This window comes from Platichthys flesus, chromosome 5 (assembly GCF_949316205.1).
Source record: "Platichthys flesus chromosome 5, fPlaFle2.1, whole genome shotgun sequence".
NCBI classification, from domain to species: domain Eukaryota; kingdom Metazoa; phylum Chordata; class Actinopteri; order Pleuronectiformes; family Pleuronectidae; genus Platichthys; species Platichthys flesus.
Window position 1 is genome coordinate 10,392,618 of NC_084949.1, and position 23,217 is coordinate 10,415,834.

Here is a 23,217-nt window from a genome sequence, read left to right on the forward strand (position 1 = left end):
AGTCTACTTTAGTGTATTTTCCTCTGTTCTGAGTCACCTGCGCTGTCTGTTTGGATGGTGTGTAATCTTCTAAACTATTTCCTCAGTTTTTGTATCTTACATGGATGTTTAATATTCACAACTCTGCAAGTTCTTGAATTCTTATTTATGTCATATCCATCAATCCATCTATCCATCCATCTATCCCTCCCTCCATCTATCCCTCCCTCCATCCATTCATCCATCCCTTATCTATACCGCTTGTCCTTTACGGGTCACAGAGGGAGCTAGAGCAAATTCGAGCAGATTCTGGGTGAGGGGGACACATTCTGTACTAAATACAATTGTTTTCCTCTGTACATTTACTTTGCTTGCACTTGACTTAAATGTGGTGCAAATGTATGAATTATTCTTGTCAATGTTGTACACGGCTCAAACAGTTATTTAAGTGAAGCAAAACACAAAATGTTCTTCTAACAAAGATACTTTTCTATAAGACACATTCATCACAGGTTTATTTGCCCATGTGTCATATGCAGTTTAATCACATTGTCATGCAAGTGTTTTCATTTCACAATAAAAATGAATTATGAGTGAACGTGTTTTTGTATAATATAAAAGAAGAATATGTATTTATTCTTTACAGCCCCATTACTCATCTTGTGACCTGTGAAATGTTTAATACGATGCCTCGAGGGAACCACTGAAGCAGAAGGCTTTGAACAGGCTGACTCATTCTTCCTCCTTACTCCTGAAAGCCACAGAGCAGCTGGCAGGCATTTCACTGTTTTCCACAAGGACACTTATGCAGGGCAGATGATTGCCAGCGAGCGTGTTTGAAGGCTGTTCTTTTCTGGTTGGAGTCGCCCCGCTGCCACAGAGCCGAGCCAAACAGCAGCACCGAGACACCAAATGACAGCGTGGCCCTCGGCAGCAAAGGCTCGTCCATGATTTGAACCCTATCTTTTACCAAGTACGAGGGGCCCCCTCATGACATTCTAATTCAAATGCTGGCTGCGACCACAGCGAGTGATATTTTAACCAGGAGGCAGTCAAACATTTTTTTCATCCTCTGTAAACATTTATTTGCCTTCCTAAACAGATGCCGCCTTGTGTTAAGGCAGGATTAGTTTATCCAAGCAGAATTCACAGTGCGTTTTTTAAAGAGGCACCGAGGTTGAAACTGAGCTGGTAATTACTGTTTCTATCCTCGTATCATATGTACACGTTTAGATCTCATGTCACATGGAATGTAGCCTACACATAAAACAAGATGATGGTGGTGTTTCTGTAAATACTGTCAGCAGGCTAATGAATACGCTGCAGGGGGAACATAAACCGAATCGGCCTCCTGCACTCAAATGTAGGTTAAAGTTGTACTGAAGCAGCAAGGCCTGCTTTATAATCAAATAGTACACTTTCAGCAATGTGGCCACTTAAAGCAAAATGACTGAACCCAACTTACAAACACATTGGATGAAGTGATGCCTTCGACCTCCCTGTGTTCCCACACAGATGGGGCGGCTTTTCAAAGTAATTCATCTTTTGACAACTAGGCGGAGCTGAGAACATACTTAAAAAGACTGAAGGAAAAGACGGTTCACATTTAGAAAGTCACACACCTGAGTTTTAGATTCACTCATGATGTAAAAATAAGGTAAATGCTGTGTTCTGGTCAAATTACATTACTGTTACAGGCTTCAGTATGTTTTATTAAATGTGTTTTACAGGATATGGAATTACATGAACATAGTATATACAGTCAGTGCATTATATTTGGTTAATATATGTATGTGTCCAAACAACCATTCTATCATCAGTGCTTGTGAACATTTGTGAACTGACAGTCCATGCAATATGGATTTATTATTTATTCATATTTATATATTATTTCATAATAAGGACAATACAGAAGTCTCACACAGTCTGTCCACTTGAGCTAACCACCCAACACAATCATGACTGTTTGCTGTCCTGGCTCCTTAATGCTGGAACAAGCTCCCCAGTGACTTCAGGACTACACCTTGGTTAATTAATTATTAAAATTGTACTAACATGATTCTTGTTGTTCTGGGTTTGTACGCTCATGATTGAATGCAGTAGCTTTGAATAAAAGCATCAGCTAAATGATATGTAATGTAATATAATGCTGTCCTCTGTGATGTTTTTAAATCAACCAACTTTCCGGTCCAGAGTTAGGATTCCTATTCTCAGCTGTGCAACCACAGACCAGACAGCATACGGCTGTGGGCCACTTGAGGGAGACAAGCTGCTCTTCTGGCTTTCTTATGTCACCAACAAAAGGGCTGTGAGCCATTTCACTTGTTAAATAGAAAATGCAGTCAAAATATTCCCAAAACAAATGTAGGCCTTTTTTGGCAACATACAGTGCTCTAGTCAAGGTGTAATCTGGATGTGAACCTTAAGTGGCCGATGTGGTAAATGGTGAATATGGCCTAAATAGCACACAACTAATTCTAATTCCACCTTTGGTTGACATGCAGTATTGCTATGGCTTACTTTTGGCCCAGATCTAGCAAACATGAGCAGACCGCTGAAGTGCCATCATGTCACATGGTATCTGGGCCTGATGTGGGATGTAGGATGTAAGCCAAATATGGGCAATGGCCCCTCGATAAGTTTGCTGTTACATAAGATTCCGTGCCATGAGTGTGCTTGAATTTAACATATGTTCGAAATATTGATTTTAGCTTTCTTTTTTTTATGTAGCACATAACCTTCTTCTTATTGTGTTCAAGCTGCATTATAAATGATTTCAATACATATTATACGTAATTCAGCTTCCTCATAAACAGCTTGAAGTACTTTAGTCCGTGGAGAATTGTGAGATCTTTCATTGATATCACATACCACACGCCTTTTTGATGCAGGAATCCAATCCATATTAAAAACAAAAAAACAGTAACTCATCCATGTCTCTAGAGTCATCAGGGTTTATCAGGATGTAGTCATTACTGGTAGAGAAATATATCCGTGTGTTTTCTTTCTTCCTTTCCCTTTAAAATAAACAGTCTATACTTTCCTCTTCAACAGTCCATCAATCTATCCTCCTGCCTCATAGACACACCTCTCCCTCCATGATGGCGCTGTACAGTTCATCAGTAACAGGCTCATAACTCCCGGCACGACTGTTCAGAAAATACATGTCTTCACTCGTCTCCTGTGGCCTGTATCCCTCCCTCTGTAGCCGCATCTTCTGAATTTTGAATGTACCTGAGGACAAAAGGTAATAAAGTAAGTTGACAGTACTATTTTTTTTAAAGTGTGTCTTCACACGTCCTTGCCATGCTTCTCACCTGTTGTGTCAACAGATGGCATGAGCCGAAGGAACAGGGGTCGTGCGTAGGAGGGCAGGGCTTTCCTTACAGCCATCGTGAATGCATCAATGTCAAACGGGCCTCCTGCGGGAGCGATCGCTGCCATGCCAGCCTTTCCCTCCACACCTGCACACGGAAGGAGCCGGGGAGGTAACAAGCAGACGTGAACACAATCCAACACCCACGTTAAGCTGTCAATCTTTTTTTCCCCGTGTTTTTTTTTGTCTCACTTCTACCTCGTACAGAAACTCCATAGACAGCAACATCAGAGTGTCCCAGCAGGCCACTGAGGACTCCCTCCACCTCTGTGGTGGACACATTCTCCCCTCGCCATCGAAACGTGTCGCCACTGCGGTCTCTGAAATACATGTAGCCATATTCGTCCATCACCAGCACGTCACCTGGAAGACAGACAGAGGCAGAAATAATTAGAGGTAGAATGACACTCAGTAGAACATAAACCTCCACCCAGGTGAAATAGTCCCTTTTTAAGAATCCACATTTAAATTCACTGGACCTAGAGTTGTATTCGGATCTGCACAGACAAAAACATCATCATCATCATCATCATCATCATCATCATCATCATCATCATCATCATCATCATAATCTTCTTCATAATCATCATCATCATCATCATCTTCATCGTCATCATCATCATCATCATCATTATCATCGTCATCATCATCATCTCCCTATTGTGGAATAAGTAGAATGAAGGTTGAAGTCTGTCGTGTTGATGAATCATGAATCTATTTCTGAAAAACTAGGATAAGTCATCCTGAGTAAATGTGGAAATTCTGAACTTAATTAAAGAATCATCATGAGCAAAGACCAAACAGTGTGAATCACCATGAGTGCAACAGTGTCTGCGTTTTTTGTGTGTGTCTGACGGGATGAGCAAGTTCTTTTCAATGATAATATAGTATTATCATGACCATTAATCATCACAGGGAGCTGGAGCCTATCCCATTCTACTGTAGGCAGGGAACACTGTTTTCTATTAAGGTTCCCAGATTGTCATCAGTGACTCTCCTTCACCTCAGGGCAACTTAAAGATTCTAATGAATTCTGTGTGTCTGGACTGCGTGATCATCCTTCTTGTGACTGTATATCAAAGAGACAGAATAAAACCTGCCTGAGATATAAGCAGAGTCTCCCCTCTTGAAAACATTGTGAGCTATTTTCTGATTGGTGGAATCCTGATCAGCGTAACCATCGAATCTCCTGAGCGGATCAGCAGGGTTGATGAGGCCCACTAGCATCCCTGGCTCACCTGCAGAGATGGAGATGTGGGAGAAAAACATTTCATATTCAAAATTCAACATTCATAACAAGTTTTTTCATATCTGGCTGTGGGGGAGCTCACCAGGAGGACAAGGTACACAGAGTCCTTGTGAATCCCTGTGCAGCTTCCCGTCCTCCTGCATCCTGACCAGTCTGATGGGGTAGAAGTCGGGCAGGATGCGGCTGCTGAAGCCACACGACCCCACCTGGACATGTGAAAACACATGAACTGAGATGGAACGAAGGTGAAAACTCTTTTCAATATATACTAAGAGAAAAAGTTTCAAAATAGTATTGATGGTAAACAAACTTATAATAGTGAGAAGTCTCTCATTGCCACAACTGCACTCTCTAACTGTGGGCCTGCTTTATAACATACGTTACACAGCAATAACCGGATCGAGGGCTAGCAGCCATTAGAGATAACTAGCTTGCCATTCTCAGAGTGGACATTATGGCAAAGCCACCGAAACAGGACAATGTTGGAGGAAACAAAGAAGAGGAAAGAAAGGAATGATAGAGTAAGAAACCGAGCAAGAGTGAATATCGAACGATTTTTGATGTGTTGGAAATGGCTAATGGGGCCTAATGATGCGGGACAGATGCTGACCTGGGCATAATTCTTGATTGTTTGCTATGCCATGTGAGGATCTGCTCCCCGTTTGACTGTGTAGGTAAGTTGATGACTGGCATCATCAGAAGCAGGTAAACTCATTTGAATGGAGGTTTAGCAAGCTAGCCAAACAATTTGATTTTATTTGAGACACATCATGCTCTGACATCACAAACTGTGTTGGCTACTCACTTGCTGCGTCAGCTTGTTAGCTTGTATGCTACTGTTCTATTCTAAGGTGCACAGTGAATGTGCAAACGTTTACTACCCGGCCCAAAAAAATGTGTGAGCCTGAATGTGAAACTTACTTCAGGACAGGATTAGAGTTAGAAACGCTATGAAGAGCCTGCTTCTGAGCTTGCCAGTTTCATCTCTGTCAGCTTGTCAACAAATGCGTGTGTGTGTGCAGCTGCGTGCTAGGGAGGCTCGGACTGCAACTTCAATTTACAACAGCGGAAAAATATACCCCATTGGTAGAGGGGGATAGTCAAGAGCGAATCTTGCATTGTGTCGCTTTAATTCATAGCAAAAAGCACGGACGCACCTTTCCATCTATGTTGATCAGGCTGCAGTTGCATTCGGTGGCACCATAAAATTCCCCAACTCTTCGGATTCTGAATCTCTGGACAAACTCTTCCCACACAGATTGACGGAGGCCGTTACCAAAGGCAACACGGACTCGATGATGCGCCTCAGATGGGCGGACCGGCTGAGCCAACAGGTAACGGCAGATCTCCCCGATATACTGGGTCACCTAAACATGCAAGACAGATCAATATGGCCGTCAATAATTTGACCAGTCAGTATTGATACAGGAGCATGTTTCCTATGTCCCGGTGAGTACTCACAGTGCAGTTGTATTTAACACAGTCATCCCAGAAGTGAGAGGCCGAGAACTTTCTCCTGATTACAACAGTCAAACCAAAGAGCAAACACTGTCCTACACCCATGATGGTTCCTGTAAACATTCACATGAACACATACTCACACACAAACACAACTAGTATCAATTCAGAAACCAAGACAGAGGAAACTAATTCAGGTTTTCTAAAGCTTAACATGTGAGCCTATACTTTCAGTAAACTGGTCAGAAACACACATCTGTCCCATGTGCTAGGAGAAGCCTACTAAACCCAGGGTCAGGAGGATGTTATCAGCCTTTTATTTCAGTGAGCCAAAGAGAGTGGAGCCAAGTCTGTTCACATGACTGACACCGAGGAAGAAAACATGGTGCTTGTAGTGTTTTTTGGCAAGGTCACAAGGCAGGGGCGTCGTTAGCCCTGGGCGTCCGGGGCTTTAGCCCCGGATGTTTTATGAATAGCCCCGGATCAATTTCGCATCAATTTTTTTTTTTTTTTAATTATAGCCCCGCGATAACATTCGCTGATTATAAAGCAAACGTTTTTCCAAAGCAGTCATGTATGTTTTAGAAAATTTTGATGAATTGCTCCAGTTTCTCCCCTGGCCATAGAACGGGCAGCATACCCACATTGCGTTGGCATAGATAGCAACCATCTCTAAGTGAGGAAAGTCAATGTTCGCCCCTGGGCTAAGCCCCCGATGTCTCATGATCCTAACAACGCCCCTGTCACAAGGTAAATCTGTCACTTAGGAAAAATATGAAAGCGACTGAGGCCTACCAGCAGAATGATACAGGGGGAGGCAGTTGTATATGATGTCATCATGTCGCATGCCGAAGGAATGGAAACCAAAGGCAGCGATGCGGAAGTACCTGCCAAGAAACACATTGATTCATTGATTGATGTTCACCTCAGGTCATTTCACCAGGAGACACCGCTGGCTCCTGATTCAAATTGAAACACTTGTTGTTACCAATTAAATATGGCTTCATGATTTTAATCTGTCCCATGACCTGTACCTCTAATCGGCTTCACACTTGACATGTGTGTCGTAAATTGCCCGAGCCACACACTTGAACAGTTCTTCAGCAAGTTCAGTCGAATTTATGGAAAACAAAGACTATAAATCTGTATTGCAGATAAACCAGGTAGGATGAACACACAGTTTTCTAACTTCATTTTGCACTCCATTGTTTATAAAAAAAATGCTCTGCACACAATGTCCAGAACAGAAAGAAGTGACTTTCAAAGAGCCCATTCCCAACAGGAAGGTTCAGAGTGGGCGCTGCTCTAGTTTTTTTAGTCCTCGTCTGTGTATTGATAATTCTTACGTAAGTGGAAAAGAGTTGATCAAATTCTTTAGGCTCTTTTGTCTATGAACATTGCTCCAAATGCTTCTACTGAGATAAGATCACAAATAAACTCACCGACTGTGCACCACCACAGCTGCCTTTGGCATTCCTGTTGTACCAGAAGTGTAGATGTAAAACAGTCTGTCTGCACGAAGAGAGCCATAAAACATAGCTGTTACACGAGCAGATTTTTCACAAGGAATTTTCACCTCCATGCTTTGTCTTTTGTGCCTCTTTGCCTTTACTCTGTATGACAGAGCAACAAGCAAAGACTTGACACGTAGCAATGTTGGAATGTCATGTGCTCACACAGGTGAAACAATACAGATAAGAAAATCAATAAGAGATAAGTTGAAAATATATGGCACGTTGTTTATAAATTTAAAAAATATATATAATGAGAGAAATCAGGATACATATTGTCTTCTGCTCCTTAATAGATCTGGAACAAGGTGCACCTTGTATGCATGTTATGTCTGTGATGATTAAGGTTGGGTGACATGAGTTAAGATGTGATGAAAGTTGTGCTGTGAGAATTTGTGTGTCCCACGTTTTTGTTGATTCGAACGTTAAAAGTCAAATGCCGTGACACAGACAAAGCTGTCTCTGTACTTTGACGGTACCCAGAAATATTATCTTTCGCATCACACTGGAAGTTTTCATGGGAATCAATATGTGTGGGTGGATCACAGTCGTGTGCAGTCATAAGTCTCATAAGAAGACCATAGATTGAAATCTATCAGTGAGTAGTTTTCCCCTTGCAGGCATAGACTTGCATCTGAGAAGAAGGTGTTGCAATCAAATTTGATATGTAACACACGTCTATATTATGGCAACACAACCATACCCACACACTCTGCAGACCCTCACCGTTAAATTCCTTCCTGAGCTTGTAGTTTGGCGGGTGTTTGGGCGAACTGGCGAGCAGGGCGTCAAGGTTCTGGACACGAAGCTTCACCTCCTCTTCCTCCTGCTGCTGCTGCCGCTGCTCACCACAGCTGAACAAAACCATGCTGGGCTGCAGAGAGCTGCTCACCTCGGACACAGCTTCAGCATCACCAGAAGTTTATAGTTAGGAATGTGAAAGCAACATGATGCCACCCATTATTGCATGAGAGCTGAGAGCAGCAACGTGACTTCATTTATGATCTGTTCCCACCTTCCGTCAACTCCGTCCCAAACACCAACGCCCGAGCACCGGACACACTGACGCAGTGCAGCAGGGAGCGCTGTCGAAGGTTGTGGTTGATGAGTGCGGCCTCCACGCCAACCGCAGCGAGACCCAGCCACAGAGCCACCACTAGAGGCTGGCTCTCCATGTAGAGGGCCACCACGTCCCCCTCAGCCCAGCCTTGTGCCAGCACCCAGTGGGCCACAGCATGGCATCGCTCCTGCAGCTCCCTGAAACTCCAGACCTGGAACAGAGTGAAGAGTGACAATACAGTCTGTGCAGGGTGTTTGTGATTCATTTCCATTTCCAACATGTCTTTGTTGTCCCTAGCTAGACTCCTCACCAAATCTCCTACAAGAGAGCATGTTACTCCCAAATCAGCTTCTCCTCATTGACTCATAACTTCCAGTAAATTTTAGAATTGATTTATTAATTACTGCTGCCTTTTAAGGCCCGTTCTGGATAAGCACCAAAGGTTATTTTTCGGATCTTTTACCTGGGGCCCTACTCGTCATCCCACAGGCTCGGCTGAGGACCAGAGATAAACAGGCCTTATTTTCAAGGTTTCCAGTCTTTGAAACAATCTCCCTGAGGAGCTCGGTCTGACAAACTCAGACTTATCCTCTTTTAAATCTCTCTTAAAGACACACTTTTATTGTTGTGCTTTCTCCTAGTTCTGATCTTACCAACTAATGTAATCATTTAATGTTTTATATTATCTTGTTTTTACTCTTTTCTCATCTGTAATAATTTGTATTTCCGTATCTGTGCCTTCAATTGCTTTTAATTGTCTCTGCTTGTTTGCCTCCAATTTTGAAAGGTGCTTTTCAAATAAAGTTTATTATAATAAATTATTGGTATGTCCTCACCTCTCCTGTGGCCTCGTAGATCAAGGCTGGTTTGTCGGGGTAGCGTGTCACTATCTGGGCAAACAGGGAAGGGATGGTACTTCTTCTGCGCAGATTACTCTTCATGGAAAACCTCACTCGCAGTATGACAACCAGACACCTTTCAATTTCACAGGAAGGATTGACAGTTACAAATAGGACTGAGGTGAAAAACACACATGTACAAGCATATCCACACAAACTACTTACATTAAGTCTCTTTTGATGGTGCGTAGAGCCACATGCATGAACTGACAGAAACCCCTCGAGGACATACAGAGCAGCAGCCCCACAGGGAGTCCCCAGAACAAGGGGAGAGACAGCAACTTTACTGCCCCCAAAACACTGAGGCACACTATGGCCCCACTAATCAGCTGCATATTGTTATCTGTGGAAATATAAACAGTGACTCCATGCAGCAAAGCAACCAAAACAAAACACATAACTAGTGATTTGATGAGAGGAAGCTCAACTGTACAGAAATGTCATCCCTCACCAATCAAAAAATTAAGAGAGCACTTGACTTACCTGCAGTAATTGACACTGAAGTTCCTCCACAGGTCCTTAGTAAAAGTCAGCTGAAGTTTTCGGTTGTGCCACAGTGCAGCAGTTCAGACGAGCTACCTGATGCGCGCAGAGCCGTTGTTAGAGAGAAAATGCCTGATAAGTGGCTGCACGCAGCAGAGAGCAGCGCAGGTTACAACTCATGAAGTCCTGCCTCAGTGAGAAAATACTCCTGTGGTAGTCAGAGCCGCAGAGTGATTCATTACCCCCGGGGCAAGATGTGATAAAGTCTGAGTTGTAACACTACAGAAATTGAGGTGGGATTGCTGGGATATGGAAAAGCAGATGGTAAACAACATTCCTCCCCCCAAAAAAAGTTGAAATAACCCTAACTCAAAAGAAGAAAATGAACTTGCACTCAAACTCTAGAAACTAATCAGAATGTTTGGCTTCAGTGTGTAAGGAGGATCAAAAACTATGTCCCCTGAATTTTGGAAAGATATCATCACAATTGCCATAATTTGTGTGTGTGTGTGTGTGTGTATGTGTGTGTGTGTGTGTGTGTGTGTGTGTGTGTGTCTGTTTGTGGATTGAGTTAAATCTTCATCCTCATGGTAATTCATCACTTCTTCATGTATATGTTTGCTTCCTTTTTTGGTTCCTCATATATTCTTATATAAGCTCCTTTTAAGGGTACTTATATACTGTATATATTCTTGGCTCCTTTTAGGTTCCTCATATATGCATGGGTTCTTTTTAACAATTGTCAAACTTATTTGCAAAGTGCAGGCCTTTATTCTAAATCACAAAATATGGTTCAATGATCTTGCAGAAAAAGTCATGTCTGTCTGTTTCTTTCTGTCTGACTGTCTGTCTGTCTGTCTGTGTCCATCTGTCTGTCTCTCTGCCTCTCTTACTTAACTAATGTTAACATGCCACACACAGATTTTTCACATGAAGTAGAAGGGAAGGTTTTTATTAACATTTTCTTGCTACATATTCTTTGAAGAAAAAAAGTACCAAACATCGAACAACAAAACAAGTAGAAAAATAGGTTCATATAGCTCCAAACTACAACATATATAGTACATTGTAACAATAAGAATCTTACATTCAAAAAATTCTGCAGACTGCAGAGTAGCTTTTTCACATAGAAATACTTTCTGCAATGCTTGAATAATCGGCTTCATTGGCCAAGATGCTGTGTTTGCAGTCACAGTTTAGAACCGAAGAACAGTTTAGATCCAATCTACACAGACGTGGCGTTCATCAGGGTCTCCAAACCAAAGGGAGAAACATTTCAATACAAACAAATCACATGAAAAGACAGATTTGAAATCCAAAATATCAAAACGATCAATGTCTTTCAGATTGTCCAATCAATTTATATCAAATAGTAATAGTAAAACTGAGAGCTTTATTTCTACATGTAAACTGTTCTGGTTCTCTAAGTGGGACTGGATGACTCCAGGATTTGCTGGACGTTTATTTTGACAAAGACAAAGTGCAATTAAATCCAATTTGTCCAACTCCCATTTCACACACCCTTCATTTCAGGAATGTGAGACCTTACACTCTCTGACTGTGTGTCGAGGTACAGACTTATAGTTATAATAAGAACATTTTCTTTCATAAACACACCATGATTGCAGGAAGCTGCAGGCTTATCACAGGGGTGGGTCTGTTTTTGTGATTGGTCAAAGCAGTCACTTTGGACGAGATTTCTTTGTCACACATTCAAGAATAAAAGAAGCTTCATAAAGTGGCACAGCTCATTTGCAAGCCAAGATAGATTATTCAAAAACAGCCATAAGTGTTTGTTTTTTTTAAATCACTTATTTTGTTTCAAAGCAAGTAACAACAGACGTTAAAACCTTGCAGACGCCCACATGGGACTTACAGGAGGAGCCATCAGAGGCACTTCATGGGTAATTTGCATCATCGGTCAGTTGTTTCTTACTGTAACAGCACACTATTCAATACAGTACATGGAGACAAAGACATTCTGTGAAGCTCCCCTGAACAAAAAAGCCCACCCCGCGCATATATCTATATCATACATTTATATAAAATACAGTGCAAAGTGTATGCTCGTGCTTTAAACATATTTCCTTGCAGCCTACATAACATAGACTTCATAGTCTGCTCTTGGAAAAATAAATAGTCTGCATCACTTTCACTTAACCACTCCCATGGGTAATACACTTAACAGTGATTTGTTCTGGCTGAACCGATAAGCTACTAAAATATCTTCACTGTCACTTACAGAGTTCCTGAATAAACACTTTTAGAGGTTTAGCTTCTCTTTGCCTGCTGCAACAATGAGAACATTTTAAGTGTAACCTCACACCAAAAGAGAAATTTAGTCATTATCAATACACTTTTATCTGCCATTGGTGTATGTACATCATTGTCAGTGGGGGGAAATAAGAATATTAATGAGGAATAAATGGCACACTTTGCAAGTGACTTACTGTAGGATTCATTCAGATTAATGGGTTTTGAGCGATAAGAACTGGCTTCAGTAGGCTCTGACCCGCCTTGGACAGATGTGTGTTTAACGATAAACCTCATGTAAAGATGGACAGGATGACTGCTCCCCTAAAAGTGAAACCAAAGTGTCTTAATCGCCCCCTGGTGGACGGCTGCAATAAAGGCAAAAAAAAAATCATGCCTCTTCCACGTTAGTGAATGGTACATGGACCAAATAAGCACTAGTCACATACATCTCTTCTCAAAAATGGTTTAGGTAATTTAGGTAGTTCTTATCACACTGTTGTTTATTCGTTTGTTAATTTTTGAGGTAAGTTTTCTTAGTTAGTAATTTGATGCTATAAAAATGGGATGGAACAATCATGATTGACAGCTGAGACAGACTCATGATTGGTCAAACCTAGGACCTCGCTTTCTCCTGATCCTAATTCTAAATATATATCTGTAGCTCACAATGCTCAAGATGGCAGCAAGTTATTTTGGCTTAATGGACAGTGGGAGGAGTTGGGGGGTGCTTCATCAATCTTTAAATACAATCTCTGGTTTAGAGCAATGGTTCCCGTCATTTTTGTTTTGTGACCTTTGAACAGGGTCATTGGTAATTCGATTCCCACAAAAAAACAAAAAGAATATGTAAAAAACAAACAAAAAAAAAAGGTGATTTGGTTTATCAAAAATACAAGATTGACGATGACTCTAACCATGTACCATGAGATCACACAACAGCAAGCCAGACTTTAAACTTACATTCGGGTGAATGAGTCCCGACTGAATTTTTATATGAAGGGATCCAAATCATTCAAAGTATTTTGGGGAGGAATAAAAGATGGAGCTCTTCATATTTGGGATTCACTGGTCTGCTGCCCACTTCTAGAGCCCTGAGCAAACAGAAATAAGACACGTTACAAAAATGGTAAGATAATGTACATGTGTCTGCAGTGGTAGGAGAAGTATGAGGACTCAATTGAAAGTAGATTTACCTCAATTTAATGAATATTTAACTAAATTAAATTGTATTTTCGTGATTTTTTTCATGTGAAGTGCCTTGTAAGACAAAAATATAGTACTCATATTATTAAAGTATGGTATTAAAATTTAAAACAAAAAAAGTAAAAAGTCGCTGCAGTGAAATATTATCGTGCTAAATCTTTAATATCATAATTGTCATTGCTGCTCCCTTCATCTCGGTCAAGCGTTTTCTTTTGAATAAATACTTTAAATATTGATATACCTCTCCATTTATGGCAGACACTGTCTTTTTCTCGTCAACGTTATGTTTGCTAAGCTTTTTTAGAAAATAAATAAATAAATTCTTAAATACAGCAAAAAAAATTGAGATATACAATCCCCACACTTCTTCCGACACACTTTGAATTTAGTGGAGTATGTATATGTTTACATTACAGTAGCTGAGTAAAAGTGAGTATGCCTTGGAGGTGACAGAGTGGGTGTGATCACCTGATACTTACTTGTGACTGAGAACTGGAGGGATTGGTACTCGTGAGGTCCGAGTATCTCTTCTTCTGTGGTGTGCAGATGCAGGAGAGGAAATGTGCATACTCCTCTCTCACCTGCAGAGGTCAGCAAAACATCAGGCGTGGAAACAAAAGTCATCACTGGTTTTATACTTTTTTTTTATCTCTAACACATTTAACAGCTCCTAGCTACACGCACAACCACACGCACACAACCATACGCACACAACCACACCACAACCACACGAACACAACCACACACACACACAACCACACACACACACACAAACACACACACACACCCGCACACACACCAAAACCCTTACCATAACCATCACCATAAATAACCCTAATCCTAACACGACCACCCAACCTTACAATAAAAACAATTATTGTTTGTCAGAGATAATCCAAATTGTCCTACCTGCTTAGACAGCAGGCAATGCAAGATGAAGATCAGCGCCCCCTGCAGGCTGTTCAGAATAGTGAAGATATATGCGTACACCGTCCTGGTATGTACGGTGCCTTCTTGGAACAGTAAGGTCCCAAACACCCACATGAGACCCAGTATACAAATCTGGGCTATAGCTGTCACTGTGAATGCTCTGTAGGGGGGAGGGGGGAAGGGGTGGATGTGGCGGAAAGGGCAACAGATAGAAAATGAAAGAAGTGATTATCATGAGCTCCGACACACTGATGACTCAGTCACCACTGCAGTGTCTGGAAAAACCCCTGAAGAGTGAAAGCGGGAGAAGAAGGGTTCAACAGAGTATCTACAGGACACAGACATTTCTTTATTTCCTGCCAATTGAACGTTTGTGGAAGAAAATAAATGCTGTTTCAAAAGTGGTTTCTGGCAATGTACCTCACATGGGCTCTATGCAGTAAGCTCTTCAGTGATGTGTTTTTTGTTATTCCTATGAATAGCTATAAATATACTTCATTTTTTAGACACAGTGAACACTAAGAGCGTATAAAAAAGGAACCAGTAGGTTTTGATTTCGGTCACTCGGAAACAGGAACTGTGAATTTCTACAACTTCGCCAAGAATTGACCAACCACAAGCACACCTGACATCACACCTGCAGTGACCCTGAATTGACCTGAGGTTCCTCAATCTAATCAGAGCTTCAATAACGGGTACTTCCATGCTGTTGAGGTTTTTGATTTTTTTCTTATTTGCTGTTGGTTTTACATTTTACATTGTCGTTGCGATTTGTTGTTGTGTTTTGTGGTATGTTGTTGTGTAGTTGTATCCCCATTTCAGAGCAGAGGAAAATGGAAATATTACAGACGTTCGTTCCATCCATGTATTTCTCAGGTCTTTTCTCAAACCTAAGTTTTACATTACAGCAGCAAGGGAGGATGCCCAAAAAAAACACACTCTGTCACACTCAGGAAAACAAGCAGAGGGACTCACTTGATTTTGTTTAGTTGGGAGAGCTCTGGGTTGAGGCTGGTGAACTTATGAGCGAGCTTCCAAACAGTGATGATGAAGAAGAAGACATTGATGACGATGATGAAGCACACAGGGCCGAGGAAACTCCATATGAGGCCGTGCTCTAGAGACAGCCAGCAGCTGGTTAAAAGGAAGGGGGGAAGACATGTGCATGATAAGGTTTTCTGTATATAACAGACAGACAACAGCAGGTCTATGTAATCCACTGATGTAATCGCTATCACACAAGCAAGATGTGCAAACACACAGGAACACACACACAATTCCCTCTTCCTGTGTATCTTCTCCAGCTCTCTCTCACACACACACTACAGATGTTTTTTATCACCACCGAAATTATCTTTTCTTCACAGACTCACAATTTGTCAGTGCCGTATCCTTTTGGTCTGATGATGGCAGATATGATGACGATAACCAGGGGTATCCCGTAACCGGCGAGGAATAGGTACAGGGGTCGGATGGTGGCATTGAACACCAGGACCACCATTCGGTAGAGCTGCACGCCTTCCAGCAGCATCCAGGTGAAGACTCCCAAGAAGAGGTAATGGAGCATCGCTGCAACAAACCTGCAGCCGTCCTGTGAAGTAATGTGACAACATGGAGAACGACAAGATCAGAGCGGAAGGAGCAGCGGATATTAAAGTCTTTGAAACGGCATCTACTGCTAATGTGATAAAATCAATACTTGTCTCCATGACTACGTTAACAGCTTTTTCTAATGATAAGGAACTACGTAGATTAAAAGGTCAGTTTGTCCTCAAACGGGCTATTAGTAAAACCTATGTAATCTGTCAAATATAATTATATATTGATTAAATAAAATATTAGTGCAGATTAATTATAAACAAAATTCAAGTTTGAACCAAAGTTAAATATTGTTATTTTTATTTCTACTTATCCATAAATCTATCAACCTCGCCTCAGCTGCTTCACTGGCATCCATTCTCAACACCTAAAGTCTTGGATGTCCTGTAACTTTCTGATGCTTTATCCAAACAGAACTGAAGAGACGGTGTTTGGACCTAAACCACACAGATGGTGTATTTCAGGCGTGAGGTTTTCAGGGTCTGCAGTGCACCCATGAAATTTGGAAGTAATCTTTAGTGACCTCACGTTCCAAACATATTTTAATAATATAACCAAATCACTAATCAGTCAAATCAGGAATATTGACAAGATCATATTACTCCTTTCATTCAAGAAGGCACGAATTCTCACTCAAGCCTGTGTCCCCAGCTTTTTAGATTACTGCAGCTCACTGTGCCTCCAACTTGTGCAGCACACTGTAGCTAGGGTTCTTACAACATGTCAAAAATATGATCACATCTCATCCATTGCTTTTAAAATGTCATTCCTTTTTGTTAAATCCCCTGCACCGCTTTCCTTAAGACCTTCTCACCCCCAGCTCTTTGTACCCAGGGCAAGACTAGGGACACAGCGAGGTAGGTTATTCATTGTTGGGGCTCAACAACCCCCCTCATTATCCTCTTTGAAATCTTTATGAAATGCATTTTAACGAGACATTGGTTTGTTTTATAGCTTTCTTTTATCCATTGACATAAAGTTTATTTATATCAAATAATCAATAAAGCATTCTAAAACTGAACTTATGTTAACCTTACAGCACTGGATAATACACAGGTATTATTTTTGGCCCATTCAGGATTCAAACTCCTTGTGATGCCCATTTTCGGATATTACATTTTATTGTCTGAGCCTAAAGTAATTTTTCTTGTTTTTTCTTTGCCTCTAGACTACCACAATATTATTTCACTGTAATAGGACATGAAGACAATTTGAGGTTTATTACAGAGTGGCTGTGATATTTATAGAGCAGGAAGGTGAGTGGAATAGGTCCACCCACTGGAAACATTTCAATTAAACTACATTTTAATGAATGATAGGATCAGCAGTCTAGACTATTCCTCGACGTGATGAAGTAAATATCTGCTTTTAACGAACATACCACAGGCTCAGTTTGTGAAATGCCAGCCAGGAAGATGAGGTCGGCCAGGAAGAGGCAGATGCAGAGGTGCAGGTGGATGGTGGTGCGGGTCCCTTGGATGGAGCGGCAGAACATGAACGTCACGATGCTCAGCAACAGACACACGATGGAGATGATCAGCGCCATGTTGTTCACCAACAGGAGCCCAAACGGTTCCTAGAGGGGAGAAGACATGTCAGATCCGGATGTGACTAACTAGACTCTTGAGGTGATGATTCACACCTTTAACAGCTGCAAATAGAAACAGAGCTCGTGAGAGTGATGTCATGATTCTGTTCCTATGTTCAGCTTTTGAAAGACTTTTGATTTCTATTTGGACCCTTGGAGGAAACTATTTTAGGACTTCTGATGTGTTTGGAACTCTTTCTGGACTGTTTGATTTCTTTGTCAATCTCCTGTTTATGGCCAGCGTTAATGTGAGTTGGTTTGCCTTGTCACCTCCCACAGTCCAAAGACCTGCATATTACAGATATGATTCATTGGACTCTCTATATTGATTGAAGGTGTGTCATTTTGATTTGTCCCTGTTTGTCCGGCAGCGACCTGTAAGTCCTGCCAATGTCAGCGGTGGTTGGCTCCAACTCTCTTTCTGACCCTGAAAGGACAAGCGGTGTAGAAAATTGATGAACGGATCTTTTGTTGGACTCTCGTTGTGCTGATGGACTTTTTGTTGTCTCTCTATTTCTTGGCTTTTGAGTGTAGGTCTCGGTTCTTTTGCACATTCATAGAGATTTCCAGTTTTTTTCCTAGTGTCTGTGTTTCCTTTTGTTCAGTAAGAGTTCATCTTGTCAGTTTCTATGTCAGTGTTTTCGCTTTGTCAGTCAAATTAAAGACCCGGTTCTTAGTCTTAGTTCGTAAGTCATATCTGCATTTAGGTCCTCACCTGACTGGACAAGTCATCAGTGTTTCACAAAGCAATTTAGCCCATTTTTGTCTTTGCCTTTAACATGTGAGATGACATTTTTTGACCTTTTCACATATTGTCCAAGGCACAATCATTGATCTTGATGAAAAGAATGGGCACATTTAGGGACTGATATCTATGACTCTGTTAAATTTGGTGCAGCTTGATCAGATTCAAATGGACTGTTGGGCCTTGATGGTGTTAATGCGCTCTACTAAATGCTATTCTTGTTGAAGAGGTTTTCAAAACATTGGTTTGTGTCATTTTTACCTCAATGGGGTACAGGGCCATGAGCACAGCAAAGCTACTCAGATGTTCACATTTACACACAGTGTGTGTGGCGTTGGAGTGATGTTGATAGCAGCCATCTGTGGACCAGGCCTGTCTCTCAGTCCAGTAAGCACAGATGTACCTCATCGCAGGGGACTCCTCTTTGTCCTACACACAACACAAAACAAATATGCTTTTTTTTTTTTCAGAACCTCCTATTATATTACTAATAATTGTTTAAAAAAAAGTAACACTGATAGAAGAAGTGTGACACGTAAAAGACTGGGACAGGTGGAGCTACCTTTAAATGTCTGAGTGTGATGTGGACAGAGCGGCTCAGATTCTGAGTGGATGGATTAGAGACCACGACAGACACGACTCTTGAGGAGATCTGGAAGGACGGATCCACGCCATCCTTTTTAGGTCCTTTGAGCTCCTCAAAAGAACGGTTCCCTGAGATCTTCAGGTTCTTATAGGTCAGCAGTGCAGCCATAGCAAAGCCTGTGAAAATCAGAAACAAAAAAAATGGAATTTCATGAACATGGCAGTCGTGACTTATTTGACAGAAAGGTAGATGAGACTAAACGAGAGCAGAATAGTTTACCAGGGTATGTTCCCGTCCCAGATGCTGTTTCCCAGTCGGTGTCGAGTGTTGCGTTCTCATTGGTCAAATGGATCGCTCCAGTGGGTCGTGTGCTTCCCCTTTGAACAGCAATCTCTGCGTCTGTTCCATCAAACAACTCATTACAAATAAACCTGCACATCTAAAATTAGCTTGCAGAAATGTTTCCACTTTCATTCAATCATTTATCATTAAAGGTAGTGGCCCGGATGATTTTACTCGTTCTATGCAGAGCTGTGCCGATGGAGACTGTTACCTGTCTCTGTGGTTTCTATCTTGGTGTAGTTTTTTTTTAGCTGAGGACCGATGAACATGATGGAGTTCTCCACTGTGCCCAGCAACAAACTCACATCCTCAGCGCTGTCTGGACGACCGGGCGACAGGATGGCCTCGGTGGCTGTGAAAAGTTTCTGTTGCAGCACAAAGGAGAGGTGGTGGTGTGTGTGTGTGTGTGTTTTTTTTGGGGGGTAAGAATATTGCATGTATTTGTGTGTGTATTTGTGTGTGTGTGTGTGTAAATCTGATTTACTGACCTCCAGTAGCGCCTCTCCGTCAACCTTCTCTTCCCCGGCAGCACTTGGATTGGACAGAGCCAAACAGCTGTTTCTCATCATGGACAAAATATTTGCCAAGCCTCGGGGCGACTGAGAGAGAGAGAGAGAGAATAATGAGAACCTTCAGCCCTATAGTAAACCTCACATACACTAAACCCTGCAGGGCCACAGGGTGGTTTTACTAATATTCAATCAAATAAATGCTGCTTAGCAGGACACTTGACCTATGGGATGCTGGACTATAGCTAACCCTGCATTTAGAGTTGCCTAAAGGAGGATGAACACAAGAATAAATCCAGGAAAAAAACATTAAACATTTTATTTTTTTCTTGACGTTGCAGTTTTATATCATGCCACTTCCAGCTTACCTGTGTAGGTCCATTCTCAGCACTGAAGCCATCACATTTAAGCTCTGGAAATAAGGAAACAACACTTCAAAACCTGTGAGTTTGATGCTTCATCTCAGTCTGTACAGAAAGCAGAGGAGCGTTGATACCATTGCTGTTGTCTTGTTGGCACCATGAAAAGCAGTGTTAAGGCAGAGCAAGCCTTCACAGCAATGAGGAAACTGTCTGAAGATGCTTATACGAGGAGGATGAACAGGTAGAGGAACAGCGTGCTCCTACACTGACCTGAACACGGCGTCCTTTTGTTGCCGTAGTTGGTGTATCCCATCTCACACCTGCACCAGTAACTCCATTCATCTTTCTTGCACGTGCCTTTCTCTCCGCAGATGTTGTCTCCTTTAATTTCAGCTTCCTCACATGTATTTATGTCTGTGAAAGGATAATAGAAACAGCTCTGAATATAACATGTATGGCTTTGGTCCATAATGGAACAAACATCGAAGTGTCTGAAGGACGCTGGTGCCATTAGGATCTTTCTTTCTTGTAAATCAAAACCTGCAATTCGAATAAAACTGCAAAAATTCCAAAAATCTGCTACGGCAGATAGATTTCAATTTTTGGAAATGTTCCTCAGGTGGAGGGAAGCTATGGGCCCCCTGATTCTCGAAGAATTGGGCTAGTTTCCTTGATGTTTTGGCATAATTTCTAGATAGTGGAAGCAAATTGACATGTGTGGACCATCTTAATATACAGTCTATGGTATAGCAACACAAAACTGTGAATACTCACCTCTGCACTTTTCCGTGCCGTTGGGGCTGACGTAACCAGATTGGCAGGTGCAGATGTAGGACCCTATCCGGTTAGAACAGTTACCTGCATGGCCGCAGATTCCCACTTGATCGGTACACTCGTTGATATCTGACAGAGTGAAGATGGTGGTAACAATGAGTAAAGAGAAGCAATCAATGGATGCACACACACAAACACACACACACACACACACACACACACACAACACACACCTCGGCACTGTCCAGTCGTCGCTGTGAAGTTGACGGTCCCAGCTAAGTTCTTGAAGCCAGATAAGCACACACAGTAGTAACTGCCAATGGTGTTGTAGCACATTGCACCTTTTCCACATTGTTCTGGGTCATCGTTACACTCGTCAAAATCTATCGATTTGAATGTGGAAACAGGAAGCAGAGAGGACAGTACATCAGAAAACATGACATTTTAAGCAATCTCTCTTGTCAGCATTGTTTTTTCTACCTCCTCTGTCCACCATGATTACCAGTCCCAAGTTACAGCACCGCCGTCAGGGCCAGGAATTTGTAGTCATTTTAGCTGCTTGCTTTTTAATTGTGCTGATCTAGGAATTGAAACCTCCTCTACTGATGTTTTCATTGTAAATTGCCCTGGAAACAAGCATTGCTTCAATGTCTAAAAATGGAATTAACCAAGTTGAGTGGCATCAAAAACATTTGTTTTCCTGGTTCACTCCGGTGACAGAGGGGGTGGTTAAAATCAGAGGTCGTAGCAGATTATTACCAACACATTCACGCCCTTCGGTGCTGATGAGACCCTTCGGACATTTAGAGAAACAGTTCCCCAGCATACACATCAAGCCTGCAGGGAAAGAGAGAAAGGCCAGTTAGTTTCATTTGACAGTTGAGGGAAACGATGGCAAGGATGAGGACGACATGTAACTCCTGTCCTAAGGGAGGTTTGAAAAGGACACTTCTATTTGTTGAGAACAGGCCTTCAGAGAAAACAAAGTTGCAGCACCTTCACTTTAAAAAAAACTGCACACTTCCTCATATTCGCCCATGCACATCAAACTGTCTGTACACACCCCGTTTTTAACATCAAAATATTACAAAACATCCTGAGAGTCCTTCATGGTAGCAAGAGATCACCATGGTCCCCATGGGGCTCCCAAGAATCACCCTTTAGATCATTAGCCCCTGTAGGATGGAAAAATGGCTCTGAAAATATTTGTAGGTTTTTACCCCAGGAGGACAGCGGTGGTCACCCCGGATTTAAAGCAACTACTTGTTTTAAGTTTTGATGCGTTAGCAAATTTTTTTACCCTCAGTGGAATTTAACATGTAGCCAAATGAAGTACTTTGTGTGTCTGTGCTGTGACACGATTGACAGTCTCTCTCTCTCTCTCTCTCTCTCTCTCTCTCTCTCTCTCGGCTCCCCTCCCCGGGGATCGAACACAATAAGCCCTCTGTTGTGATGAGGCCGGGGCTCCCACAGTAACACCACTTTAACAAAACCAGACAGAGTGACTGTGTAAAACGATGTGATTGCATCCAACCAAGTGACCCCACAACTGCAGACAGACCCAAGGCCTGACTTCATGTGATGTTTCATTAATCAGTGGCCACAGTGGTTAATAAGAATAGTTTGTCTCTAACAGAAACCGTCTCCTCTGCCTGTGTGCGAGCTGTAATGCGATGCACTTCCCTCGGTCTGGCCGTCTTCCCGTTGCTTTACGTTCGGGCCTGACAGAAAGCGGAGGTTTATAAACTCACTTCTCCTTCTGTGATCTCCAAAAAGTGATTCATGCTTTAACTATACCTCGGCTGGATTTCTGTGAAGCTGTGTGTACATGATCGCTCACTCTCAGGGTCTTCAGAAGGCACGTACGCAAGATCTCATCTCCCATATATCAGCTTCCCTTCGTTGGGCTGTCTGCATGTTTAAATATTGCTGTTGACCTTCATGGCTCCAAGGTTTGGCACCAAGCTACTTCACCGAGCTTCTAAATCATTCCTCATAGATATATAATGATGAGGCCCTGTTAGACTCGGTAAAGACTGACCAAAGGTGACAGGGACAAAAAGTTTAACTGAGGAACTGTAAAACTTCCCTGTTTTTAAATCATCTCTCAACACCTACTTTTTCCAAACGGCTTTTACTTGATTGTTTTAACCTGTTCTATTTAGTCCTTTTAGCCTGTTCTTTTGCCACAACTTTTGTTAGTTTGTTTCTTGTCATTGATTTTAGAGATTGTATCAGACTTTAGAATTAGCTGTCTCTGATTTTGAAACTTTCATTATTAAATCATTATAATAACATTGTATTATTG

General features: G+C 41.8%; 2 protein-coding genes across 5 annotated transcripts in view; both read right to left on the bottom strand.

Moving 5' to 3' along the window:
* Window positions 1–1,670: 1,670 nt before the first annotated feature.
* LOC133953187 (long-chain fatty acid transport protein 1-like) lies at window positions 1,671–9,867 on the bottom strand. The gene is made up of 13 exons (XM_062386984.1): window positions 9,698–9,867; window positions 9,470–9,608; window positions 8,589–8,844; window positions 8,300–8,476; window positions 7,505–7,574; window positions 6,858–6,949; window positions 6,066–6,175; window positions 5,762–5,971; window positions 4,687–4,810; window positions 4,456–4,593; window positions 3,554–3,718; window positions 3,297–3,443; window positions 1,671–3,213 (listed from the first exon to the last, which is right to left on the bottom strand). The coding sequence occupies exons 1-13, from the start codon at window positions 9,865–9,867 to the stop codon at window positions 3,056–3,058; spliced, it is 1,956 nt and encodes a 651-aa protein (XP_062242968.1). The 3' UTR covers window positions 1,671–3,055.
* Window positions 9,868–10,951: 1,084 nt separating this feature from the next.
* The window catches only part of LOC133953891 (putative adhesion G protein-coupled receptor E4P), a 21,121-nt gene continuing 8,855 nt past the window's right edge, over window positions 10,952–23,217 (bottom strand). For all 4 annotated transcript variants that reach the window (XM_062388050.1, XM_062388048.1, XM_062388049.1 and 1 more), the window contains 16 exons: window positions 21,669–21,746; window positions 21,143–21,292; window positions 20,910–21,038; window positions 20,406–20,549; window positions 20,142–20,185; window positions 19,753–19,863; window positions 19,476–19,629; window positions 19,202–19,321; window positions 18,899–19,098; window positions 18,598–18,765; window positions 17,385–17,579; window positions 15,778–15,995; window positions 15,380–15,538; window positions 14,384–14,564; window positions 13,954–14,055; window positions 10,952–13,362 (listed from right to left, as the gene is read on the bottom strand). In XM_062388050.1, the coding sequence (XP_062244034.1) occupies window positions 13,321–13,362; window positions 13,954–14,055; window positions 14,384–14,564; window positions 15,380–15,538; window positions 15,778–15,995; window positions 17,385–17,579; window positions 18,598–18,765; window positions 18,899–19,098; window positions 19,202–19,321; window positions 19,476–19,629; window positions 19,753–19,863; window positions 20,142–20,185; window positions 20,406–20,549; window positions 20,910–21,038; window positions 21,143–21,292; window positions 21,669–21,741 (2,190 nt within the window). In that variant the 5' untranslated portion in view covers window positions 21,742–21,746 and the 3' untranslated portion in view covers window positions 10,952–13,320. The remainder of the gene's footprint in view (window positions 13,363–13,953; window positions 14,056–14,383; window positions 14,565–15,379; window positions 15,539–15,777; window positions 15,996–17,384; window positions 17,580–18,597; window positions 18,766–18,898; window positions 19,099–19,201; window positions 19,322–19,475; window positions 19,630–19,752; window positions 19,864–20,141; window positions 20,186–20,405; window positions 20,550–20,909; window positions 21,039–21,142; window positions 21,293–21,668; window positions 21,747–23,217) is intronic.

Bases quoted from the DNA above. Each gene is read 5' to 3' on its own strand.
- LOC133953187 (XM_062386984.1), bottom strand. From the start codon at position 9,867: ATGCAGCTGATTAGTGGGGCCATAGTGTGCCTCAGTGTTTTGGGGGCA. The intron at 6,176-6,857 runs GTAGGCCTCAGT...GAATGTTTACAG, and splicing joins CCCCCTGTATCATTCTGCTG to GAACCATCATGGGTGTAGGA. The intron at 3,214-3,296 runs GTGAGAAGCATG...TTTTGTCCTCAG, and splicing joins GCCATCTGTTGACACAACAG to GTACATTCAAAATTCAGAAG.